At 43.4% G+C, this 23,151-nt stretch overlaps 2 protein-coding genes across 3 annotated transcripts in view; one reads left to right on the top strand and one right to left on the bottom strand.

The window, feature by feature from the left end:
* The window catches only part of CDK15 (cyclin dependent kinase 15), a 38,517-nt gene extending 18,385 nt beyond the window's left edge, over positions 1-20,132 (bottom strand). The window contains exons 1-9 of the mRNA XM_088167857.1: positions 19,998-20,132; positions 18,727-18,824; positions 18,085-18,164; positions 14,522-14,616; positions 13,672-13,734; positions 11,558-11,681; positions 10,862-10,982; positions 5,786-5,879; positions 1,790-1,853 (exon numbers count right to left, since the gene is read on the bottom strand). Coding sequence (XP_088023983.1) covers positions 1,790-1,853; positions 5,786-5,879; positions 10,862-10,982; positions 11,558-11,681; positions 13,672-13,734; positions 14,522-14,616; positions 18,085-18,164; positions 18,727-18,824; positions 19,998-20,108 — 850 coding nt within the window. The 5' untranslated portion in view covers positions 20,109-20,132. The remainder of the gene's footprint in view (positions 1-1,789; positions 1,854-5,785; positions 5,880-10,861; positions 10,983-11,557; positions 11,682-13,671; positions 13,735-14,521; positions 14,617-18,084; positions 18,165-18,726; positions 18,825-19,997) is intronic.
* Positions 20,133-22,358: 2,226 nt separating this feature from the next.
* ALS2 (alsin Rho guanine nucleotide exchange factor ALS2) overlaps positions 22,359-23,151 on the top strand; it is a 36,481-nt gene continuing 35,688 nt past the window's right edge. Inside the window, exon 1 of one of the 2 annotated variants that reach the window (XM_088167856.1) lies at positions 22,359-22,404. The gene's annotated coding sequence lies outside the window, so the exon portion shown is untranslated. The remainder of the gene's footprint in view (positions 22,405-23,151) is intronic. The other variant, XM_014879442.2, reaches the window with a different exon arrangement.

The following is a 23,151-nucleotide window of genomic DNA, read 5'->3' as shown; positions in this document are numbered from 1 at the left end:
TGAGTCCTGCATTTCCGCCTGGTCTAGCCACAAAGGGGACCAGCATCCCAGTACCACAGCACAGCACAGGTCAATTCTGCCCCTCTGGAGTATACATTAGGAAAACTTTCTATCAAGTCTGAAAGCAAGTCAGACTTGAAAACTGCTTATGATGGCTCGACTTCACTGGGGTTACTGCTCTGCTGTCCAGGTGCCTTCCTCTCCTTCCCAGCCCTGCCACTGGCACTCTCCAAAGCAGCAGAGGACAGCACTGCTACTCAGACAAAACAGAGCTGAGGGAATCACTACTCAGGGCAGTTCTAGGCACTCACATTCTCTGTTGTCCATACAAGTTTCTTTGCTAACATAGCCTTAATGCTTGCACCTTTAGGTTGTTCCTCTACATAGCACCAGGACACCTAACCATCATCACTCAGAGTTTGTATGTTTGTATGTTTGAGGCTTTGTATTAGCAGATGACCAGCATAAAAAAAATTCTTTGTGATTAGTTCTTCCCACACATGAGCATTTTTGTATCTCCCAGACTACTCTTCTCAACTTGTAGACTACCCAGCCAGGCCTTCTACAACTTAGAGAAGAAAATGCTTCCTCCAGCTGTCTGCTCTGTGCTTGCTTGCTATCCAAATTAAACTTGCTGTGGACAGCGACACATTCCCATTTCACGCTGGTTTGATTAATGTGTCTCAGCTAATTGTGTGAAAGATTCCAGTCCTTTCGAGTGTGAGACCAGGTTATTGTTCAGCCAATATCGGCTACCATGTGAAAATGGGGGCTGTTTAGTGTTCATGCACCGGAATCAAAGGAGGGGCATCTTGGACTGGGTCACAGAGCAACACCCACTTCTTTGAAAAGATGTTACTATGCTCTACTAAACCTGTAAACCTCTTGCTCAAAGCACGTCTTCTCCCTCCTCCTTTTCCCCCTGTTCTTTTTTTACCCCGTCCAGATAGACAGGCTCCCCCCACCACTCTCCTATGGTATAAGTGAGAGAGAATGGCTAGATTGTGGATGGGTGAATTTCACATTCTGGGGTTTTTAATATTTCACTTTTATATTTCTCTTACAGAATTATCCTGCTGAGAGGCTGAGAATCAGTGCTCATCATTTCCCCCTCACTGACACTTGAATATATTTTCCCAGGAGAAAACATTAAACAAAAAGAGAAAGAGAGAAAGGGAGAGAGAGAGAGAGAGGGAGAGTGACTGAGCTAGCTTTTCAAAGCATACTTCTCAACCTGCCCACATCAAAATAAGAGACAACTGGCCCTTTGAAGTTCAGGACACAGACTTCTCTACCAGCCCATGTGGAAATAAAAGAATCCAGCTTTGTAAATCACACAGATTTCTCACCTTGCCCACATCAAAATCAGGGACAGTGACCTTTAAAGCTGAGGTTTAAAGGTCCCCAAACCAATCTCCATAAAAATAAGGAAAGTTCAGATAAACTGCGTCTCCAGGTGCCTGTCGGCTTTTCCAGTCTAAACCAGGAGACATTGGTCCTTTGCTCCATTCCACTGAGGAGTGGAGACTAAATACACTGTGAGACTTTGAGCAATGAAATCTTCCCTTAGACTTACATACACCAGCACTCAGTGAGGCAACTTTGCCACACATGTACCTCTGTTTGCAAACTAAGCCAATGTAGGTCCTACAACACTACTGTCATTAAGTAGTTAAAGGGATTTAGTTACACCAAAGCACAGGATTTTCATAGAAAGAATTACTGACCCAACAATGGAGTGGCTAGTGGCTCAGAGAAAAAGCTGGCCTTCTCATGAGTTAAGTCCTACCTGGCTTATATTTGCGGAGCTTGGAAAACCCTGGCCAGGTGTCTTCAGTTGGGACTCCCAATACCTGCAAAGGAAGAGAGAGAGTGAAAACAGTGACCTCTTTCTGCCCATTCTTTGCCTTGGTGTGGAGTTGGAGGAATCAGTCTCAGTGGAGAGTGACTGGCCTTCCCTGTAAACTAATGCAGAATTACACTGCCCTGGCTGCTGCTGGAATCTACCACTGTGCATAAAGGACACTGACATTTTAACACTTGATTATGTAGCAGAAAGGCTCCTGCTGAGATTGAATGCTATTGCTGCTGGGAGTATCAGTGAAGGCATATGCAGCATCACTGCCAGGTGCCACTGCTGCCTGTGTCTGCTAGCCCAGGGATCACAGAGTTGAGCCCTTTTCAGTGCTGAAGGTGTCCTCCCACACCAGAGCTGCACTGGGGACTCACTGTGCCCGCTTGCACTGGCAGCAGCTGATATGTTCAGCAGCAGCACAGGCTGTGAGCTCTGAGAGAAACCCTTGATTCTGAGGCAAAAAAGTAAAGCTGGCAGACAGGTCTAGTAGCTGGAGCTGAAAAGCAGTGCAGAGCCTCACTCTGAAGGATATAGAGCTTCAGCAGTGTCTTTGGTCTTTATTGGGAATTGTGGGCTTCAGCAGTAGCTGCTCACTGAACAAAGTCTGGGCCAGTAAAGCCTCCTCCAACTTCATTTTACTTGCTGAAATGTGTGAGATTGAGCATATCTAGATTTCTGCAGTTGCGGATGTTTAGTGTTGTTATTGTTATTACTTAACACATGCAAAATGCCCTGTGCCTATTGATATGGATGATTTGTGCTAAAGAGGTAAAGACACATCTTTAAGAAGAGTTCACAGCATGTGAAACTGTAGTATAAATCACACTGCTAGCTCCAAGCATTCAAAGCTTTCATCCAGTCAACCCCCAGAATTACCAGGTTTCCGTAAAACAGCAGTGAAATTTTAACATGAAGAGTTTCAGGGTTTTTATTCACTTTCTCTTCTCCAGCACTAGATTTGTCTTGCATTAGTTATCCTTTGCATATGACAGACAATTCCTGTTCCTTAAAATATAAGCTGAGATATATGACATGGGTAACTTGGCCTTCCAAAAATTTGTATTGAGATGGCAAGAAAACAGGCGTCAGTTAAAAAGTACATTAAAGAAGGAAGAAATATAAAGCCAGCTTGTGGCAGTTGTAAAGCATCAGGTAATTGATTGTTTCTCTCACTCACAGCTGGGAAACAGCTGTGACAATTGCAACTACCTGGGGAAGACAGCCACAAGCAGGGCGTGCATCTCACCACTGGCACACATGAGCACGGTGGCCCCTGAAGTGAAGTGGCTATGGCCCATGGTTCCAAACTGCTTATGGGCTCAGCCTGCCACAGCAAAGACTAAGGGGGAGGATCCTTGTCTCTGCTTATCTGTAAAATCAGCCTTGGAAGCTTGAAAGCTCCCCATAGAGAAGGTATCTTGCAGGGTTCAGCCAGCTGAGGATGTTGGAAGTTGGCTTGCACCAAGGGCAATTTGACAGCCCTGGGTGAGGATGCTTCTTGACTGGTGTGTGTATTGTGGCTAGGGCAGGTCTGCCCAAAGCACTCATGCCACACTTCTCTAACCAACACTGCCAGCCTTCCCTTCCCGTTTGGCCCTGCTCCTGTGCCATGCCTTCATGAGTACCTGTGCTCGTTAGGGCTGTTTTTGCAACCAGAGAATGAGAAGGGCAAAGAAGCTGTTCTCATTTAGAGTAATACAGGGAGAAAACAAAGTTGCAGGGTTCCCAGTTCATGTAGCCCCTCATGTGAGAGGTGAAACAGGAGCAGCAATGAGCAGCCAGGGATAGAGATCAGAGATGGAGACTGCTTTAGGTGGCACTTGCCTCTAGAAGAATTTTTGGTAAAATGACAACTAGTCAGTCCTAATGGTTCAGCAGGACAAACACATTTCACAGAATGGGGATTTTCCAACCATGTATCTATATGGTGTGTGAACCAACAGTCCCACAAGGAGATGAGCATGCTGGGTGATACAGACTCATGCACACAAATGCAGATAGTCTCTCTACCAGTGCAGGGTGCCTCTGTTACTCGTACATGAAAGGGACTGACTATTAGGAAACAGTAGGAATCCCCATTCTGAACCTCACACTTGGCAAAATATCTCAAGTTAGACATCGAAAGCCTCTAAGGAGCTTTGAAATCTTGGTCTAACACAGAGCCTCATTCCAGGCTGTATAATATCATAAAACCTCCTGTGAAAAGCACTAATTATTTCACAGCTCTTTAAACTTCCTCATGATTTTTAAATAAGGGGTTTTTTGCCTTCTATAGCACAAATCCCATTAATCATGGTATTAGTTATAATACCAGAGAAATTACGATAGTGCTATAACCTTCTAATGCAAAACTGCAGGAAATGTATCCAGAGATTTCAGAGATATAAGTGTAAGGATAACCTTCATTCACACTCTGAGAAACTGGACCCTGCCCTGGCTTTGAACCTTGTTAATTGGCCAAGTATGGAATTTTTTTTCCCAATAATTCTTTTTTTTCCCCCTACTCTCTATGAAAGAGAAATTCAGCATTTATTTAAATGGACTGAACTCAAGTCTAAGAACTGGATGCACTTGTCTGACTTTTTATCACATTCCTACTTACAAGAAGAGAGGAAAACCCTACCAAACCCTACCAAGTTTCTGCATGAAGTGGTCAAGCTGGAAAAATCTGACTTACGCAGTTTAATGACTATAAAGTAATTTCTCATTATTTTAATGAATTTCATTTTTTCTGTACTTTCTCCTTTGAAAACTCATGTTTCAGAAACACTCTATGCATAAGAGTAAATTCTTGGGAGGAGATGTGAAAGGGCAGACACAGAATCACAGAATTACAAAATCTATTGAGTTGGAAGAGACCCAACAGGATCATTGACCCCAAGTCCTGGCACTGCACAGGACACCTCAAGAATTCCATCGTGCACCTGAGAGCATTGCCAAATGCTTCCTGAACTCTGGCAGTCTTGGTGCTGTGACCACTTCCCTGGGGAGCCTGTTCCAGTGCCCAACCACCCTCTGGGTGAAGAACCTTTCCCTAATACCCAACCTAAACCTCCCCTGACACAACTCAGGCCGTTCTCTCTGGTCCTGCCACTGGTCACTGCAGAGATCAGTGCCTGCCCCTCCTCTTCCCCTCACATGGAGGTTGTGACTGCAGTGAGATCTCCCCTCAATCTCTTCTTCTCCAGACTGAACAGACCAAGTGATACCTACAGCAAGACCTAATATGAAAGCATGGGTTGACCTTGCTGCTGAATCAGTAACAGGGTCAGCACGAGCTGTCAGGAATGCACAGAACCTGTCAGTGCTGCTGGCTGCCTCAGTTCTACCAAACTCTAGGAATGTGGCTCTGTGTTGCTGTCTCCTCAGCAGAAAAAACAACTTAGGAAGATCCTAAATATGTTGCTCTCACTCACTGCTACCTTTATAAAGTAATTTCACACTTTTCATTATCCAAAATCAGTCTCTAGAGCTGCACCATAAAAACTGGATGATACAAGATGTGCCAAGTTAAAATGAAGAAGGATCTCTGACAAACCTCAGGGTCTTGCCATTTTCAAGGTAGTTGCAGAGCAGTATTAGAGCTCCTTTGTGAGAATGCTGTATCCTACAGTAAGTAAAGGATTTAAAAAGAAGCAACAGAATTTGCAGTACCTGCACACCTTTTATGCCTCCTTCAATTTGATGTCACTTTAATTGGCTTTAAATTTTTGATGAGATGACAAACATCAAAGGGAAGTCATTTGATTTACTCCTGTGTCTGTAAGAAAGTTGCCAAATATAAAATGGGTTACAAAGTCTGCTATGAATTTGGGAGATTAGACCAAATTATTTCTGCTATTCACAGGACCTATGCTTAGAACTTCAAAATTAAGTAGGCTGGAGCAATGGATTCTTTTTCTTTGCCATTTCAGGGTGTATTTTACTCACCTCCCAGATCTTCTCCAGCTGTTCACGAGTACCAGAAGTTGCTGCAAATATTGGCTGACCTTGGAACATTTCCACAAATATACAGCCTGCACTCCTGCAAGAAACCCAAGGTATTAACTCATTCACATAAATGATATATATATATATATATATAATATGATTCTTAGGATGGGCAGGGAGAGAGGCATAGATAATTGTTGGAATGGACATTTAGAAATTCTGATTTGTAAATGCAGAAATCTTGATATAAGCTCACAAGTCAAATAGGATGAGAGCAGACCAAAGGTAAATTACATTCACATGCCTCCAGAATTTCTGAAAAAAACCCGAAGAGGTCAAGATTCCATACAAGTCTGTTCCTATCTCCTTTTTCTCATCAACATCACCTACTAAAAAAAAACAATTCACTTTTCACCAGCAAGACAAGACAGGTCATATCCTTGGAAAAGAAAACCACTAAGCACTATCTTTTTTCCAGTACCAAAAAAATGGTTTCACGTCTCTGTCCCTTAATCCTGTTACAAACTATGTGAACAAAGTGTCATGGCAGAAGCCTGTGGAGTACAAGGTTACTTCTCATGAGAAAAGGGTACAAAATTGGAGTACTTACAGTAGGAAAGATAAACAGGGAGGTATTACATACTTCATTGGCTTGAAGGATATATTAGATGCAGAAAGAGCCCAGAGGCACTAACTACTATAGCCATTTTCCTTCAGAAGCAATTAGGTTTTCCTTGGAAAGCTGAAGGCAAGATTTCATAGCACAAAAAACCTGTCATAACAGCAAGTTAAAATATTCGTATTTTTATGTCATCCCCTGCTCTGCACTTGCATCTAAACAAACCAGCCAGCTTAAAAAAAAAACAAAAACAACACCTTCCAAATTATTTCATGTTATTAAGGTGGATTAGTCCTCATGGCAGTAATGATGAAATAGTTGTGATCAAGGTAGACTTGCCTATTTGCAATTATTCCCATCTCTTACTGCATGGTGTAAAACTCCACTCATTTACTTTTTAATCCTTTCCTTCCATTTTTTTTTTCTAGGTTTTCTGTCTTTTCTCTAAGTCCCATTGCAACTTTTTGGGTCTCGGTCTCATTCTTCTTTGGTTAGATCATATTTGAGTCCTTTAAGCTGAACTCTTGAAAACCCAGCTTTGTCTTACAGTCTCTGAAAGTATTATTTTCACTTGCTTAGCAATAACTGGTAATCTTTTCTGGTCATCTGTACTCCTGTGTTACCCCTTGCACCTTGTTTTTGCAGTACTGTAGTTGCTTTTCCCACCTGGCTGTGGTCAGTTGAAACTCTGGCATGCAGCTCATGTGTGGTATTTATTCTGGTCATCCTTGCACACCAGGTGGTGACAAGCCTGTTTGCAGATCCATATCTAATGCTGTTTTCATAAACATCTCTGCTGCACTTTCTCGTAGCTTCCTGTACCCTAACCTTGGCAAATCTTGTGAGATGAGCTTCTTTCCTTGTCTAATCTCCTCTTACGAAGTCCAGGAATCACGAAACTTAATCCACAGCTTTTGCAACACAGAGTTTTTCTGGTGTTTCATAGCACTACCACATGATTAGACATTACTTCAGAGCCCACAGATAGATTCTACTGAGACCAGGGTCATACCAACACTGTTTTCACAGCTGATGTACGTGCCCAAATGGCTCGCCCTCTTTTGCAACCATAGGGGCTGCTGTAATTGGCTGCTTGCATTGCACAAGTTCAAATGTGCATGGTCAAACCAATTTAGGTACTCTTGATTTGTAGGGGGAAGAGAAACAGCTCTCTGTGTTTTTGGAACAAGTGATGCTGATGTTCTACCACAGTTTGCATTCTGATATCCTCGCTAGAAAGGGCTATTAGACTGGCAAGAGCAGGAACTGTGGAAACTAATGGAAGTCATATAGCCTTGCAGTAGAGGCCTCAGCTTTCCTTCTGAGAGTTATAGTTGCTGCTCTGACAACATTTATGAGGATTTTTCTGATAATGAGGATGATTCAAAAGCATTTACTTTTAAATGTTTTAAAATATTTAGACCTGGGGTTGTTTTGCTTTCTCCCTTTTCCTTCTTTCCCCTCTAATATTAACTTCTCAAATCTTCTTACCTCTTCCAGTCTGTAAGTTCCTTAAAGGGTCTTAGCCCTATAAAACTGCCTTGGGAAGAGATAGGGCAAAAGGAGGGGTCCTTTGGGAAGAGCCTAGACATGATATTTTAGCAAGTGCCAGATATGCACACGAATCAAAACAGCAACAGCTAAAGTAGTAGAAGAAGTTACAGGGATATTCAGGGAGCATAAGCAGATCTGATTCAGACAGTATAGTTGTATCCATCTGCAATCCTTGGGAAAGGTCTGAACACTGCACTTCGTCCTCAGTCTGCAGTGCTGCGTCACACAGTAGACAGGTTCTCATGTGGATTAAGATCTAGGATATCTCTATGGCATCCCAGAGTTTCCTTTCCGTGTTTGGGGGTTTTTGTTGTCAGTAGGAGATGGTAATTTTATATTCGACCAGAAATATATTCTTCCTCTTGTTCCTCACCAAGCCTGATCTGTAAAGTGGAGCCCTTAGCCAATATCTCCCAGTTTGGCACAATGGGGCACTGTGAACTAGGCTGAGGAGAAGGCTGTAGTGAGCCTGGCAGGTCCATGTTAAATGACTGCATGTGAACTCCTATTCTACATGAATCTACCAGAGAATATCACTGTGATTTTTTTCTCTTTTTTTTTTTTTTAATGGAACATTATACAAGGAAAGCCTGACTGAAAAGAAGACATCTTAAGGCACTCATGATGTTTGCAGCCACTAATGTGGCTGTGCATAAAGCACTTGGTGTTTTTCAAAAAAAGAAAAAAAAGACTCCTTCTGATATGCAGTGTAATCTTCCTGAAATCCCTTAATTGAATCTTCTAAAGTCCTGAAGAGATAGTGAGGGAGAAAGAGAGAGAAAAGAGGTACAGAGAGATTAAAGCAGCTTTTCTAGTTAGTCCAAGAGCGACCAAGTCTCCTTCTATATCTCTTTCTTCATCTATTCAAGGCCTCATTCACTTCCCGTGTGCCTCCCACTGACAGTATTGCTGCTCAAGCACACTATGCATGAATTGCCATAATGTTTTATTTTGTTATAATTGGTTTCTTTAAACCAAGGCTTTGACACCCACTGTCTCATGCCATTACCAAGGGCATTCTGACCTGCCTTCATGTAAATTGCAGCATCCAAAAGACATAGGGTTTTTTTTTCTTTTCTTCCCAATAGACAAGTAACATCTGTGTGAATTCACATTATTTCCTAATAGACAAAAATTGAACTTAAATGCAGTGTACATCAAGATAATAAATGACTCTTGTTAGAGGAAGTTACTGAATAGAGCTCACTGAAGTACTCTCTATTCTCTCAGCGTGACATCTTTCTTTAGGGCAAACACTTTGAATGTTGTTATTATAAGGAGGCGTTATAACAAAGGTGCCTGTAGTGTGGATGTAGTTCAGTGGGATGGAGAGCACTCTGCTGTAAGAGCTGGGATCTTTCTACACCACTCCTATGTTGCTATTCATTACACCAGAGCAAAATTATGCACTGGGGATGTTGGTTTTGCATAGGCAGAAATGACAAGCTTTCTGTGCATAGCTGGCTTTGGACAGGGTCAGCTTTCAGGAAAAAAACAACAGGCTTATGTCTGATACAAACCCTCTAATCTGCTATGCTGGCATCTTCTTCAACCTCAGTGGACATTTCTGAGAGACTGTCTGGAGGGAAAAATGACAGGTAGTGGGGGTAGTAGACAGGAGTATTTAGACTGGCTTAGCAGCTGGAAGCCATTAGAATTTAGCAAGGTTTTCCTCCTTTGAGAAGTCTTTAAATAATTAAATTAGCAGCAGTCCTAGGGAAGTAAACAATCTAAAAACTTCCGTTTCCCTGATCTACCCTCCAGGCTTAGGTCACTGGAGTGTCTGATAAGCTGCAGGCCTCTGGAGGGAGATACAGCCTGTGAAGACCTGGAGTTTTGCTCTTTGTAAACTTAGCCAGCCCTCTTGCACATTCTTCAGCCTGCTGCACTCCTACCCTTTCCCAGCCTTTGACTATGCAGTAATTAAAATAAGTCCTGTGGGACAGGTACAAGCAGAAGATTAGCTGGTCTGAAGAAAGGGTGAAGCAGCAATAGCATCTGCAGATGTAAAATTGCCTAGAATAAGGAAGGTCTCCCGCAACTTCATGAGCTGCATGCTGTCCCTGAACATGTCAGGGCTGTGTTGCTGGAAGTGGGCTCAGGCTGGTGCAGAAGTGAGCCAGAAGGTTGATGAATCTCACAGTTAGCCCAGATACACATCTAAGCCAAAAGGGCCACTGGGACCTTGTGAAGCCTTCATCCTCTCCTGTTTTCTGCCCACTCTCAGAGACTCCTCTCCCTTCTATGAATGTGCAGCTTGTTTCCTTTTGATTCCCAAACACCATCAAGATTTTGGGGTAGAACTCATATGGAAACAAGGCTTTAACAGACACAGCCCTTCTCCTGAGTGAAATACAGACTGCATCTGAGACATGGTCTTGGAGAAGAAGGACAAAATATCTCAGAAATAACTAAAATCTCAGACACCTTTCAATCTCCAGACTCATTGAGAAACCCTTTAATGCCACATTCTGTTACCAAGGCCAAAGTAATTAATGGTGCTGTTGTGGATACATTGTTTTTACACAAAGCCATTTCTGCAGAGAGTTACTACTGACTCAGCTGACTACACGGATATATGTGCATTGAGCAAAAGGTTTCTGTTGCAAGACACGAAAATGCTCCATACATGTTACCAAACAAGATTCATATCTCTCATAAATATTATCAGATGAGGTTTGTATCAATCTATAGCTGTGATGTAGTGACATCATTCCCAAAATCTTCTATGAATCCTCTATGAAACTTCTACAAAATTCCACACTGCTCACACATTTTCTGCTCACAGGTGTTAATCCCTCTACTTACAACTGTATCTACTATAACTGTGGCTGATTTAATTTAATTCAGATAAAAAATGATTTTTCCCCGGGAACCACAGATGCTTTGATATTGGTCAGTACCAGATATCTATATCAGAAGAATAAGCTGTAGCTCCAAGCAACACATCAGGAGGACGGTACCAGAGTGTCACAACTTCAGAGGAGTATGTCTGTCTGGGGATGGACTGGGCACGAGCAAGGCCTGCAAAAAAACCCCCAACAAACCAACAAAAAAATGCTGTGTTAGGACAGTCCTTCTATCTGTACAGTAAATAGATGATAATAATTGGAAACAGGACATTATTTTCTCTTTAAACACAAGTAAACTCAATGCAGCTTACAAGCAATTGACAAAGAAAGTATTTCTGGAATATACCTCTGGGGCAGATCAAGTGAAGTAATAGTCTGTGTTTTGCAGGGCTTTATCATTTGGGAATGAAGCAGCTATCCCAAACTAATGCCAAGACAGCTTTTTGGGTCACACATTGCTGTGGACTCTACACATTACATTATTTTCTGAATGGAGAGGGGTTGATTCTTTGTTCTCTTGAACTAGTTTTACATTACTAGTTTTACAATCGCTCTGACTTAAATGAAGTTAATCCCTGCACCTATCAGGATAAATACAAGAAAAGCTGGACTGACCACAAAAATAATTTCCTGAAGTTCAAGAAAAGGTTATGCTTCTCTGCCTTAATTGGTTGTGGATGCAGATCTATATGCATGCTGCAGCTTTGGTCTGAGCAGATACACAGCTGTATCCAAACTGTGACTCACCAAAGTCGGCTAATTTGAGCTCACCCAGGCAACTGATGAGCAAGTTCTGGGGTTTCAGATCTCGGTGAAGAATGTGTTGTTGGTGGATGTAAGCCAGGCCACGCAAAAGCTGGAACATGAAGAGCTGGAAAAAGCCAACAAAAAACTGAAATTATTTTGTGTGACTTTGCATTGATACATTAACTCTGAACTTTAGGAGAACTCTGGAACGAAGCAGAGACAAAGCAAGTAAGAAACCAGTAAAAATCCCCAAAATGAGTAGAGCTGGCTGAGGAGGAAAAAACTGTGGTGGGTTATGACTGCTCCACAGCTTTCTGAGGTTTTCAGGGTGAAATATTTGGCCAGGAGGGCAGTTTAACTGTGGTCCATAAATGCACGTTTTGGAAATTTAACTTTTCTTTAGAAATGGACTGTTGATTGCAGGAGCAAGATCAGCTTGCCAAAACACAGACCCCAGCTCTCAGAACAGCAGCTGTGTTGATTGCAGTGCTCAAGACAAAGACACAAAGAAATACAGCCAAACAAAATGAAAGTCTAAGGAGCTGAAGGTTTGCCCCCTTGAGCCAGATGGCAGCAGCTGACTGAGTTCCATGGCTGCTGCACATGCCACCAGGGGAGCAGGGAACTGACTGACCTGGCAGTGGGAACTGTTGGCTTCAAGCTGGGAGAAAACATGAGGACCTGATTTTAAAAATACAGCAAATCAGATACGATGAACAAAGCAAGCAAGCAAGAAGGAAACCAAGCAAGAAAGGAAGCCAAGAAATAAACATCTAACTCCCACCATCATGGTAGTCTAAATAAGCACGAGGTAAAATAAGTTAGGCTGAAACAAAGTATGAAGCTGGACAGTGGATAGAAACAAAACACAGCAAAAGTAATGACTTCACCAGAGTAAATATATTTTTCACCAGAGGTTTAACCTGAAGAGGAGGAAAAACAGTGACACCCATAGGTCATTTTTGTAGCAGAAAAGTGTCCCTGTAACATTCTGCATACTTATATATCATATTCCATAGGAATCACTCAGAAAAAACAAACAGCATTTGCCAGCAAAAATGAAGCAAGCTAGATGACCCTCCTGAAGGAGCAGTAAATAATTTTGCAGTTCAGTTCCTGCTGACAGTGAGGATTCCGGACAGGAAAGCAGAGCAGCTGGCTAGTGTTTACTCACAGAAATGCCACTGAGTGCATATTACAGCCATGTGCTCCATGTGCTTTACGAGCATGTCTGGTAGCAGAACCTTTGAGATCTCTGCCAAAACGACTACACTGCATCTCAGATGTATCTGAGCTTTAAGGATGTTTAAAATCTGAGGCCCCAAAAAACATCATTAGAATTGGTGTTGCTTAACAACTATCTGGAAAAAGATGTGAACAATGTGGCAACATTTGAAGATGACAGAAGTATTTAGATTAGTTGTGATAAGAAGTGACAGCGAGGAACTTTAGAGAGATCTGACAAAGCCAGATGAATAAGCAGTTTGATAAGTTACAAAGTTATTGTTGACAGCTGTAAGATAAATTAACTGAAGTTGCTCAGGAAAAGGACCCAGGCATTCACTGAGGACATCTGCACTGAAACCTTAAGCCAGCATGCAGCAGCAGTCCTGAAAGTTAATTAAATGTGAAGATGCATACAAAGGAGAGCAGGAGACTATCATAACATCGATCTGTAAAGTAAGGGTACATGTTTGGCTGTGTTCAGATCCAGTCAACCAATCCCAAAAGCTATGGGAGAAACAAAAGGGACTTAAATGACTGCAAATATGAAGATAGTTCCAAATAAAAAGAGAGTGAGATGTGAGAGCTTTTAAGTAAAGAGATTAATAATGTGTTGTAACAATAAGAGGATACAAATTTGTGTAGAGATAGGTTTCCTTGCCACAAGATGTCATTGCTTAAAAAAGCTGAATGTCTGCTTGCAGGCTCAGAAAATATGCAGAGGGGCTAACTGAAAAAAAGCTTGGAGACTGAGAGGGAGATTGTTACATCATCAAAAGCAGATTTTCTCCAAAGTTTTTGTCATATATGTAACAAATAAACATTAGCAATTTACAGTGACCATACTCTTCCTCATGTCTTAAGGGGTAAGGGTCTTCTAAGGAACTCACCATAACATTGCATGAATGGAGTCCTCCAGGATGCTGGCCCATGTACTGTGCTAGATCTGTGTGCTAAATAAAAGAGAACAACTTCAGGCAAAGCTTCTGCTGTAAAATGCCTCTGCCAACAGTGTCCCTTCTGTAAATGGAAAAATATGCAACTGCTACAAAAGGTGCCTATTTCACCTGGGTGAACATCTGGTCTGATGCAGGACACAAGCATTTGCTTAAGTTTTGGGTCACATCAGGGACCTGGCTGACCTGTTATCTCACCAGTATTTATGACCTGAAGCTGCTGGTTTACAGAATTCATACTTGTGCCAGAACTAATCATAAAGCTGTGATAAGAAGACATAGTTTCTATATTTTCTTTATAATTTGGTTGACTACCTGCCAAAGCAACAGAAGTAGCAAGATTCATGTGGAGAATTTTATTGGTATCCTGGTCTCCCCATGAGAGCAACTCAGAGCTTGGTCATGGTAAGCCACTGGGGCCAGTGCCAAATCTGACCCCAGCTGGGGTGTGAGCTCATATCATTATTTCCTATCCTTGCTGTGGCTCAAAAACAGTACTTTTATTGTGTTGGCAAGGCAGAAATGGAGGTAAATAACGTCTGCCACCCCAGTGGACACAAGACATGGAATTATTTTTGCATACAGCTGTCGCATATACAGAAAGAAAAGAGTAAAGCTGTGTGGCTGGAAAGCAGGAGATCAAGAAGGAAAATCAATCATTGCACTAAAGCATTACAATTTGTTTCTTTGTAGATGTCTCATAGTGCAGCAAATTCATTCTGCAGCCACTTCCCAGTACTTCCCAGTACTAGCTCCACAGGAAGCTAGAAAAACATCAACTCACCATGTACTCTAAGACAAATGTTAGTGTCTCCTTGGTCTGGATAATGTCATGAAGCAGTACAATGTTGGCATGTTTCAAACACTTGAGAAGAGAAGCTGGGAAAACACAAAAGGAAGATCAATTTTACTGCTGCTGGAAGTGGAAGGAGAACGTGCACAAAACAAGGCAGTGAAAAGAAAATACTGGGGAGTAATAGTCCAGACTTGGCAGTTCTGTAAGAAGTGGCAGCTACTGAGCCTGAAGGAGGATGGATCAGCTCCGCAGAGAAGCAAGTATCAGTGTTCCAGCCTTGGCAGGAACCCGTCCATCCCTCAGAGGTGGGATCTTGCCTCTGTCAGAAATAGCAGTTCACAGTCCCCAGGTGTCAGCTTATAAGCTGAGGAGAAATAATTTCTTCAAGGTAAATGCTGAGAGGCAGGACACGGGAACTCCCAGAGCCGGAGTGCAGCAGCCTCCAGCCTGTCACTGAGCTTCTCATCCTTTCCCATCCACCCTCTGGTGTGTGCCCTCAGTAGGGCCCGTACAAGAGACTTCGGGGAAAAGCTGAGTTTCTACTAGTTTCCAGCTTCACAACAACAGAGCAAAAATCTGCAAAAAGAAATCACTGTAGATAAAAGCTAAATTCCTAGTTTAGTTCTGTGCATATTGGTTACTGTCTCTGGTTAAAAACTCTAAGAACAGAGATGATGAAGTTACAGAGTGAATAGTAACTTGTTTGTGTTTATAAAATTTCTGCAAGCTTTTCTTTCAGCCTAACTATCCAAAAGCATCATTGCACTGTGTGTCCCTGGTCCTCAGGTCCTGACAAGCTTTTGCCAAGCCTTGGTATATCCAGGGTGTGGTGATGCAGGGGGGCAGCACGTGGAAGAGTCTCTGTCCCCATATAGACCACAGAGCACTGATTTACTCTAAGACAAGAGCTGCAGCCTTCTGAGCCTTTTGGCTGTGCATTGGTTTGCTGTGTTAGAGCAGGATCCAGCCAGCACACTCGTGAAAGGAGCTTCTCAGCAGTAACTCTTCACGTGGGAGGAGCATTCACAGCTTAATTATTTGCTACCTTAGGTGTGAGACAATATAGCAGTAACTCTGTACAGAGGAGGAATGTGGGGAAGAGGTGAAGCTGGGATTACTTACCTGTAGGTCACTGGCACAACTGAAGAATCTGACCCAGCTGTTCACAGACAGGGAACACTAACTGTACAGAACGAAGCCCCAAAGCCCCAGTAAAGCAGGTGTCTCTGACTCGGGATTTTAGTTCTGCTTTTGGCATAGCAGAATAGCCTCAGAGCTGTTTCAGACCTACTTTTTGCTGCTGAGTAAAAACTAATTAGTTTACTGTCAGACCATGCAGTGCTACAAATTTCATTCAAATAAGGCATGGGCGTACAATCTTGTTTCAGCTGAATTAGCTGAAGCACACAATACAGAGCACGGGCCAGCTGTGGGAGGCAGAGTTTTACTCACAATTAAAAGCTGCTTTTTTGTTTTTCAAAGGATCTGAAAAAGGTATTTGAAGCGTTTCATGCTGGCAAAGCAAATTTATACTGGATTGGCACTTTGTCTTTTGCGACCATAACAATTTCACCTGGTTCTAAAAGCCCTACTGCCAGTTGCACTGTACGACACAGCTGTGGCCCAAGCCTGTGTCAGTTCTGAGACTACTGAGCAATAAGGGATGCCTGATTCAGCACAACTACTAGAAACAGCAGATTGAAAAGTAGTTCTTGCACAGAGTTTGGTGTTGCTGCAGCTATACTGCCTCTGCTATTGATACTAGTCCATTTAGCTACAGTATGTTTCCAGTGCACACCAGTATGGACCTTAAACATGCTCCACACTGCATCTAATTGCCTATAAACCTAGTAAAGATACTCTGGCTAGAGCCCATCTGCTACAGAACATGATAACCTGACTCTAATACTTCAAAAATTCCATATGACCGAAGCTATTGCTCCAGAGGGGCAGCACAGAGGGTCCACAGTAAAATGGAGGATTCAGAGCCTGTGCCTCAATCAGGCTTCTGGGAACTGCTCCTCACTTTGTTGCTTCTACAACCCCCTGCTGGGGTGTCAGGTGCTACTGCCAGAACCGAGCTTTAAACGCATTTTGTCTCTGCGGGGCTTCCTGGGGTGAAGCGTCTCTTTGTCAGGAGAGCGCATTCCTCCAGGGTAGCAGAGAATGCGCCGCGTTAATAAATCTTGTGCTTTGTTTTTGCTACTGACTTACATTGTAAATTTGAGGTGTCAGATGCTGCAAAGCTCAGCAGTACACAAAAGACCTACTTAAAGCAGACCCTTCATAGGATCACCCTTGTTTTCTCCCATAATGAATGAAGTTAAGACTCTCAGCCTGTCCAGTAGAGCATGTTAAAGGGGTGCTGATCTTTAGCTCATCATTAGTTCAATGCAGATAAAGCTTTTAAGGCTTATTTTACTGGTGGGCTACAAGTGTAAATGCAGTGCAAAAGCACCACAGCAAATGAGTGTATTGGAAACTGTAACACAAGCCATTTTAAAAATAGGCATATATAGGTGTGTCTCTGCTTTCACACAGAATTGGACTAAGGACTTAGTAAACGTTCTTGTCTTAATTACAGTTATAAACCTGAAGTGGATTCAGTGACCTCTCTCGTTATTCTGAGTTGACTGCTATGAGAGCCCTTCTGTGCTAGTGCTGCTCTGTGAAAGCTGGCACATCTGTTCCCTGACTCTCCATCCCTGTGACAAGATTAACCCTAGTTTCACAAGTACAGTAAGAGCTAAAAAAAAACCCCTGTGTGTGTCGTCTTACATTGATAGCTTTCACTAATACCATAAAACAGACTGGCACAACAGTTGCATATTTCTGTGTATGGAAGAAAACAGATCATGGTCTTCTCGGGATTGTACAGGAGATGAAAATAGAAGCCTCAGTTATCCAGGCTTGTCAACTCAGTCTGTAGGGAAATGTAAATACTTTCAGCCAAAATCAAGCACTTGCACAAAAGCATTTATTTCTCCAAGAAATTGAAAAATCTGCAGACATTTTGCCCAGTGTTCTACAAAGTTGACTGATAAGAAGAATTTCTCACTGGACTGAAATGACAGATGTTGTTAAACATCAGTTTTATTGAACGTATCTCTTCAGGTGGGATCTGTGATCCTCCATATATCAGCTAGGAAAGTGTCATGGTTGTAGTAACAAGTCCACAACTGTCCAATCCAGCAGTGGCAAAAGCTGTGTAGTTTCTAGAGAGAGTGAGAAAGCAACTGTGAAGGAGGCAGCAAGCAAAAGGTGAAAGAGGGCCCTGACACTGCTAGAAAGAACATGCTCTGGCTGCACCTGGCACTTTCCTTCTCACAAGCATCTGTCACAAGTGCATACAGCAGAGATTCCTCCTCTGTACATTGCATGCCTATCCAGCCCAGTGTGAAGACATCCTCCATGAGAGGGTAAGGAAACAGAATTCTGGGAGAAGGACAGCCAGCACATCGAATAAGCAAAAAAGGACTGAGGGAGACATCATGGAGCTTTTCTAGGTTAAAACAAATGCCTTTCAAGAGTGATGTTCCTCTATGTCTTACCTTCCCGAATGGCTGTAAAGGGCACTCCCTCCTCTGCCTCCAGCTTGATCACTTTCAGTGCCACCAACTGGCTGTTGATCCTGTCAGGTCACAGTAGAAAGTCACATGAAGTTTCTCCGTGCTTGGCATGATAACAGTAACAGTCTCCCAAGCAAATACCCAAGCAAAATTTCTAGGGCTTGCTGACCCAGTCAGGCCAAGCTCGGAAGAGAATTACAAACCTGCTCCATCTTGTGTTCATTAGCAATGGGAGCCAGCCCACCTGGCTAGAGAAGCACTGTGCTGCTGTCCAGGTATTGTTAGGGCATGGCATTGAGCAGTGGCTCCACTCCACCTTCTCACAGCTTTCCTGCCCCTGTGTGATGGCAGCATGACCTCACACTCAATTTTTCAATCATGCAGAGATCCCTCACTTCAAGGAAAACCTTTGCTCTCTCCCTGGTTCAGCCAGACAGTCTCCTGGCACACTGCTGTGGATCAAAGAGTCTTTGTGGTGCCTCCATGATTGCATGGAGGAGTTCTCTGAAAAATTGGGATGGGGCTTAGAAAATATTCTGGTTAAAGGCAAAACTGGACTTTTGATTTACCTTTATCTTCCATAGGAGATGTTTTCAGCAAGCACTGGAAAGGAATATTGCTCACCTGCTGATCCCCTTGTACACAGTTGCACAGGATCCTTCACACAGCTTCTCTAGATGTACATAGGATGTGGCAGCTCCAAACGGGATGCCTTGTCTCTGCTTCATGAAGAAATTGGTATGTGTTTTATATTGCTGGGTAGAACAAGAAGATACTAGCAGGTCATTCAGTAATTAAGTACTGATTTATGGCTGGAATAACCATAGGATAAAATATCTCTTGTCTGGCTCTATGGATGCTGCACTTCACCCATTTGAACCTCTCCACAACATCCTACTCCTGGAAAGAATCAGTGTAACTCCAAGGTCACTGTGTCCTGTACCTCCAGCTCTGGAGGGTGTGGAGCTGCAGGGGCTGCAGCAAGTAGAGAAAGGGATGCTCTGGTTACATCTAACAGCTGGCATAGGAAAAGGGGACAAACTGACACTGGCAAACTACCATTCTACTGATGAGTTTCTTTTCTTCCTCCTCGACTGCAGTGGCTTTGAGCAATGCACATAATTTTCATTTCCCTCTCTACTACTCATAGATCTCCAGTACTGCCTGTAAGGGGAGCAACTGTCTGTGTGTTCCTGTGTTGGTAAATGGTAGTGCTCACTCAGAACACGCAAAGATAAAGCTGCCTTAACTTAAGCAGAGGGTACTTCTGCCAGCTTCCTTCTAAATGCATGTTATTCCCCCTTACCCTTGAATATTTCATCTCTAAATAACCTGTTAAGGCAGGACCAAAAACCAAATGCTGAAATGAAATTTTAGGAACTTTTCATTTATGTATTCTTCTCCTCTTTAATCCCTCACCTCTCGTCTCCTTCCTCACCACGGTGTAATTTACATAGCCTGTTAATTTGGCCCATACAGCAGAACAGTGCTGTACACTACACAACTGTAAAAGAAGTAGCAATGAATGGCAAGCAGGCTTCAAGCTCCTCCTGAGCAGCTATATTGAATGGATTATAATTTGACAAAACAGGATTTGCAATCTGTGGCATGCTGCCTCCTCCAGACCCATATTGGTTATTGGCTGCCTCCCTGTTTCACAATCTCTCATCAGCATAGAACTTGAAGTGCAATCTTCTCTCCCTGCTCATCACATCAAAGGCATTTATTGTCATCTAAGGTACAGATTCCTCTTTCAGCAGCTTTACAAGCCTGAAGCTGCAAAGTTTGATGCTCTCTGGTTAGAAGCAAATGCGACGGCTTTGCACTCACACAAGTGGAAGCACCCAGGCTTAGTCTATCTCAATGCAGAAGCATCACAATGTGATATTAAATACCTCTGCTGTAGTCACTGCTTCCACGTGCTGAAGGCCTTGGATTTGTTGGGAGCCCCTTCTCTCTGAACAGCAGCTGCTGCATCGTGGTCTGACAGCACTTAGACACAGCATGTCTCCCGTGTTGTCCCATTTAAATTAAACTGTATCTCTTTTTTTTTTCTCCTTGCCCCTCCCCATCCCTCTGTGTCTGTAATAACAGCTCATATGACTCACATGAGGTCTCTGCCTCAAACAGTCTTGTGATTTCTGCAGTTTTTTCTTTGAAAGTCCAAATGCACCCCTGGAGTAGCTCCACTGATTTCAGTTCCTTTGGTACATGCCCTCCAAAAACAGACAACATTTTTCATACCTGAAGATGGAGAATTAATAAATCCAAACTTTCTGCTTGTACACATTTCTTTCAGTTAAGCAACTCTCAGTGTAGTAAGCTGGATAATGAAGGGATGGGTTTCACACAGGCCTTGACTTCCCTCCCTGCCTGCAGCTGTTCTAGGCTTCAGACTTCAGCCTCTAGGCTCTCAGGTGAGCTTTCTGAGCACTGTGGCTGAGCGGTGCTTTCTGCAGGAGCTGTCCATTGACTGTCTTTGCTTTGGCATTTACATCAGCATGGTGACCTGCGTGTCCCTGCTGGATTACTTGTCTAAGGGATGCAATGAGCTGTAGCTGATTGAAAACAGTCTTGTCCATATGTCAGAATAGCCAGAGGAAACGGATTAATCCTGCCCACTGAAGAGCAGGGAACACACAGTGGATTTACCCTGGATGTGGACAGACAGAAAGTCCCCTTCTTTCAGTCCTGCATGAGCAGGACTCACTGTGCAGCTTTCTAGGAGTAACATCCTACCCACACACAGAGAATGACAAGGCTGAGGGAGCAGACATTGTCCTGTGGTATTTTTATGCTGACCCATTAGGTCTTTCATTTTTCATTTGGATGCATCATGTGAAATCTTCCCTTTGCTTTACTGTTTTGATGTCCAAGAATAACATTCTTTCCTTGAGCAAAAGGATTTCTTTAAAGCAAAAACATCTTGGGAAGGCAGGAACAATTTCTGTGTCTTGGTGCAAACCACCCAGCCTTTGCATGGCAAGAAGGAGCTAACACACCTGGAAGGCTTGATTTCCTTCACATGACTTTCTTTTGCACTCTCATTAGCCATAATTTGCTAAATACCTATCATCATGGACTTTGGTCTTCTCTTTATTTTCCAAGTATTCTTTGAGCCACCAGGAAACAGCAGTAATTTAGATGTGCTGTCCAGGCATGAGAAAGGTTTTCTAGATGCAACACACTCAGCAACAAACTGGTTATGTAGTCTTTTATTCTGGAAAACGGTTTTTAGTGTTATGACAAAATAATACTTGCATTTTAAAAGAACGTAAAGAGAAATGCACAAAAAGTGGACAATATAAAATGTACATGTAAATTCATATGAAGGTTGTAAATTTTAATCTTGTGTACTCCTTGTGTCAGGGATTAGAGGGGAAATACTGTCACAAAAATAAGTAATCCAAATTTTGCCAGGCAGCCAGAGCTGATAAATGAAGAAACCATGCTTACAGCTGGTGATTGTTATTATTGAAAAAAATATGGAGTAACCATTCCCATTAGTGGAGGAAACACTCTAATAGAAATTTAATAGCTATCCTTAGAAAATGCAGGAATTTATAAAGGAGAGCCTATAGCTGTGTTTGGAACCATGTCTTTTAAATGGAAGTTTCAGGCAACATAAAAATTGGTTGATTAAGAGGTGACATAACATTAACAGTACATTTTACAAAACTCATACAAACAGAAACACATGTATAGATCCATAAAGGGATATGTATGTGTGTGTGTGTGTGTATAGTGTATGTATATATACATAGGTGTATATGCATATTGTATATATACAAATATTGGTGTATATGCATATTGTGTATATACACATATTGATGTATTTATGTGTACATATTTTAAATGTATTCTGTGAAATCTATGCCTGTAGAAAAGCACACTTAGACATGTGTGCATGGCTCGCACCAACACGTGCACGCAGCCGCACCGGTGGCATGACATCTATTCAGAGCAGGCTGGTCTGGAGGGGAAGCTGTACATTGGCCCGCTCCCCGTTAAAGCAGCAGCTGACGGGCGGCTCTGCGGAGCAGGAAGGGCCGGGCGGGCGCTGTCGCTTGTCATCGATCCCGCACGGGCCGGCCCCGGGCTCTTTACTTGCGCCTCGAGCATTTCCCGACGCGCGCCCACGTGTCGCTCCCGTCTCTGTCTGTTTTGTCCCGGGCAGGGATCCGTCGGCGCTCGCGCGGCGCTGGCCCCGCCCCCTGCGCGTTCCGCGCCCCCGCGTGAGTCAGCCGGGAGGCGCGAGGGGCCGCGGGCAGCGCGCGGCTGAGGGCGGCGCGGCGGCAACAGGTGCGGGGCGCGCGGGGCTGCGCGCGGGGTGCGCGCGGGAAGGGGGAGCCGCGCGCCGGGCGGCACCGGGGACAGCGGGGACAGCGGGGACAGCGGACAGGCCCTGCGCCCACCCCGGCTGCCCCCGGGGACTCGGGGAGAGGCTCAAGAGCAGCTCTGGCGGACCCTGGGTGTCCAACTCTCACCGCGCTGTGATGGGCTGGCACAGCAGAGATATCGAGGTGTATTTCTGTAGGGTCTGAACGGTCTCCTCCCTCTCGGTGGAAAGAGATCCCCGCACTGTGACTGACATGCCTTTCATCTCCTTACGCTTGCATTTAAATGTCTTGTCCCTTTGCGCGACTTGCTTGCTCATGGGTAAATGCAGTTCAGCTTTTGGAGTGTGTTGAGTGATGGTACTGCTGTGGCTGCAGTATCCTGTGCAGGTGACATAGTGTGCTGTCGCTGTCACAGGCCTCCTCTTCCAGAGCGAAAATATTTTGGTGAGGCACCGGGGAGCAGCCGGAGTGGTCGTAGATGATCTGTAGTTAATCACTGCTGTTGTCGGGCAGCAGTGTATGTAAACTAGCTGTCCTTACCACTTTGAGTTTCTGCAGAGTGAACTGTCTTCAGAAGGGGAAGCACATGAGAATGTGCGAATTAAGGTGTAATTTCAAAAGAAAAAGAGGTAGAAGGACATTCAGAATTTTTTGAGCCTTTTATGAGTGTAGTAATTTTCAAATTTTTAATTGCATGCTGTAGCAGATA

The sequence above is a fragment of the Sturnus vulgaris genome, chromosome 7 (assembly GCF_052056855.1).
Source record: "Sturnus vulgaris isolate bStuVul1 chromosome 7, bStuVul1.hap1, whole genome shotgun sequence".
NCBI lineage: Eukaryota > Metazoa > Chordata > Aves > Passeriformes > Sturnidae > Sturnus > Sturnus vulgaris.
The sequence above is the reverse complement of the archived record's forward strand: the minus strand, read 5'-3'. Positions and strand labels throughout refer to the sequence as shown.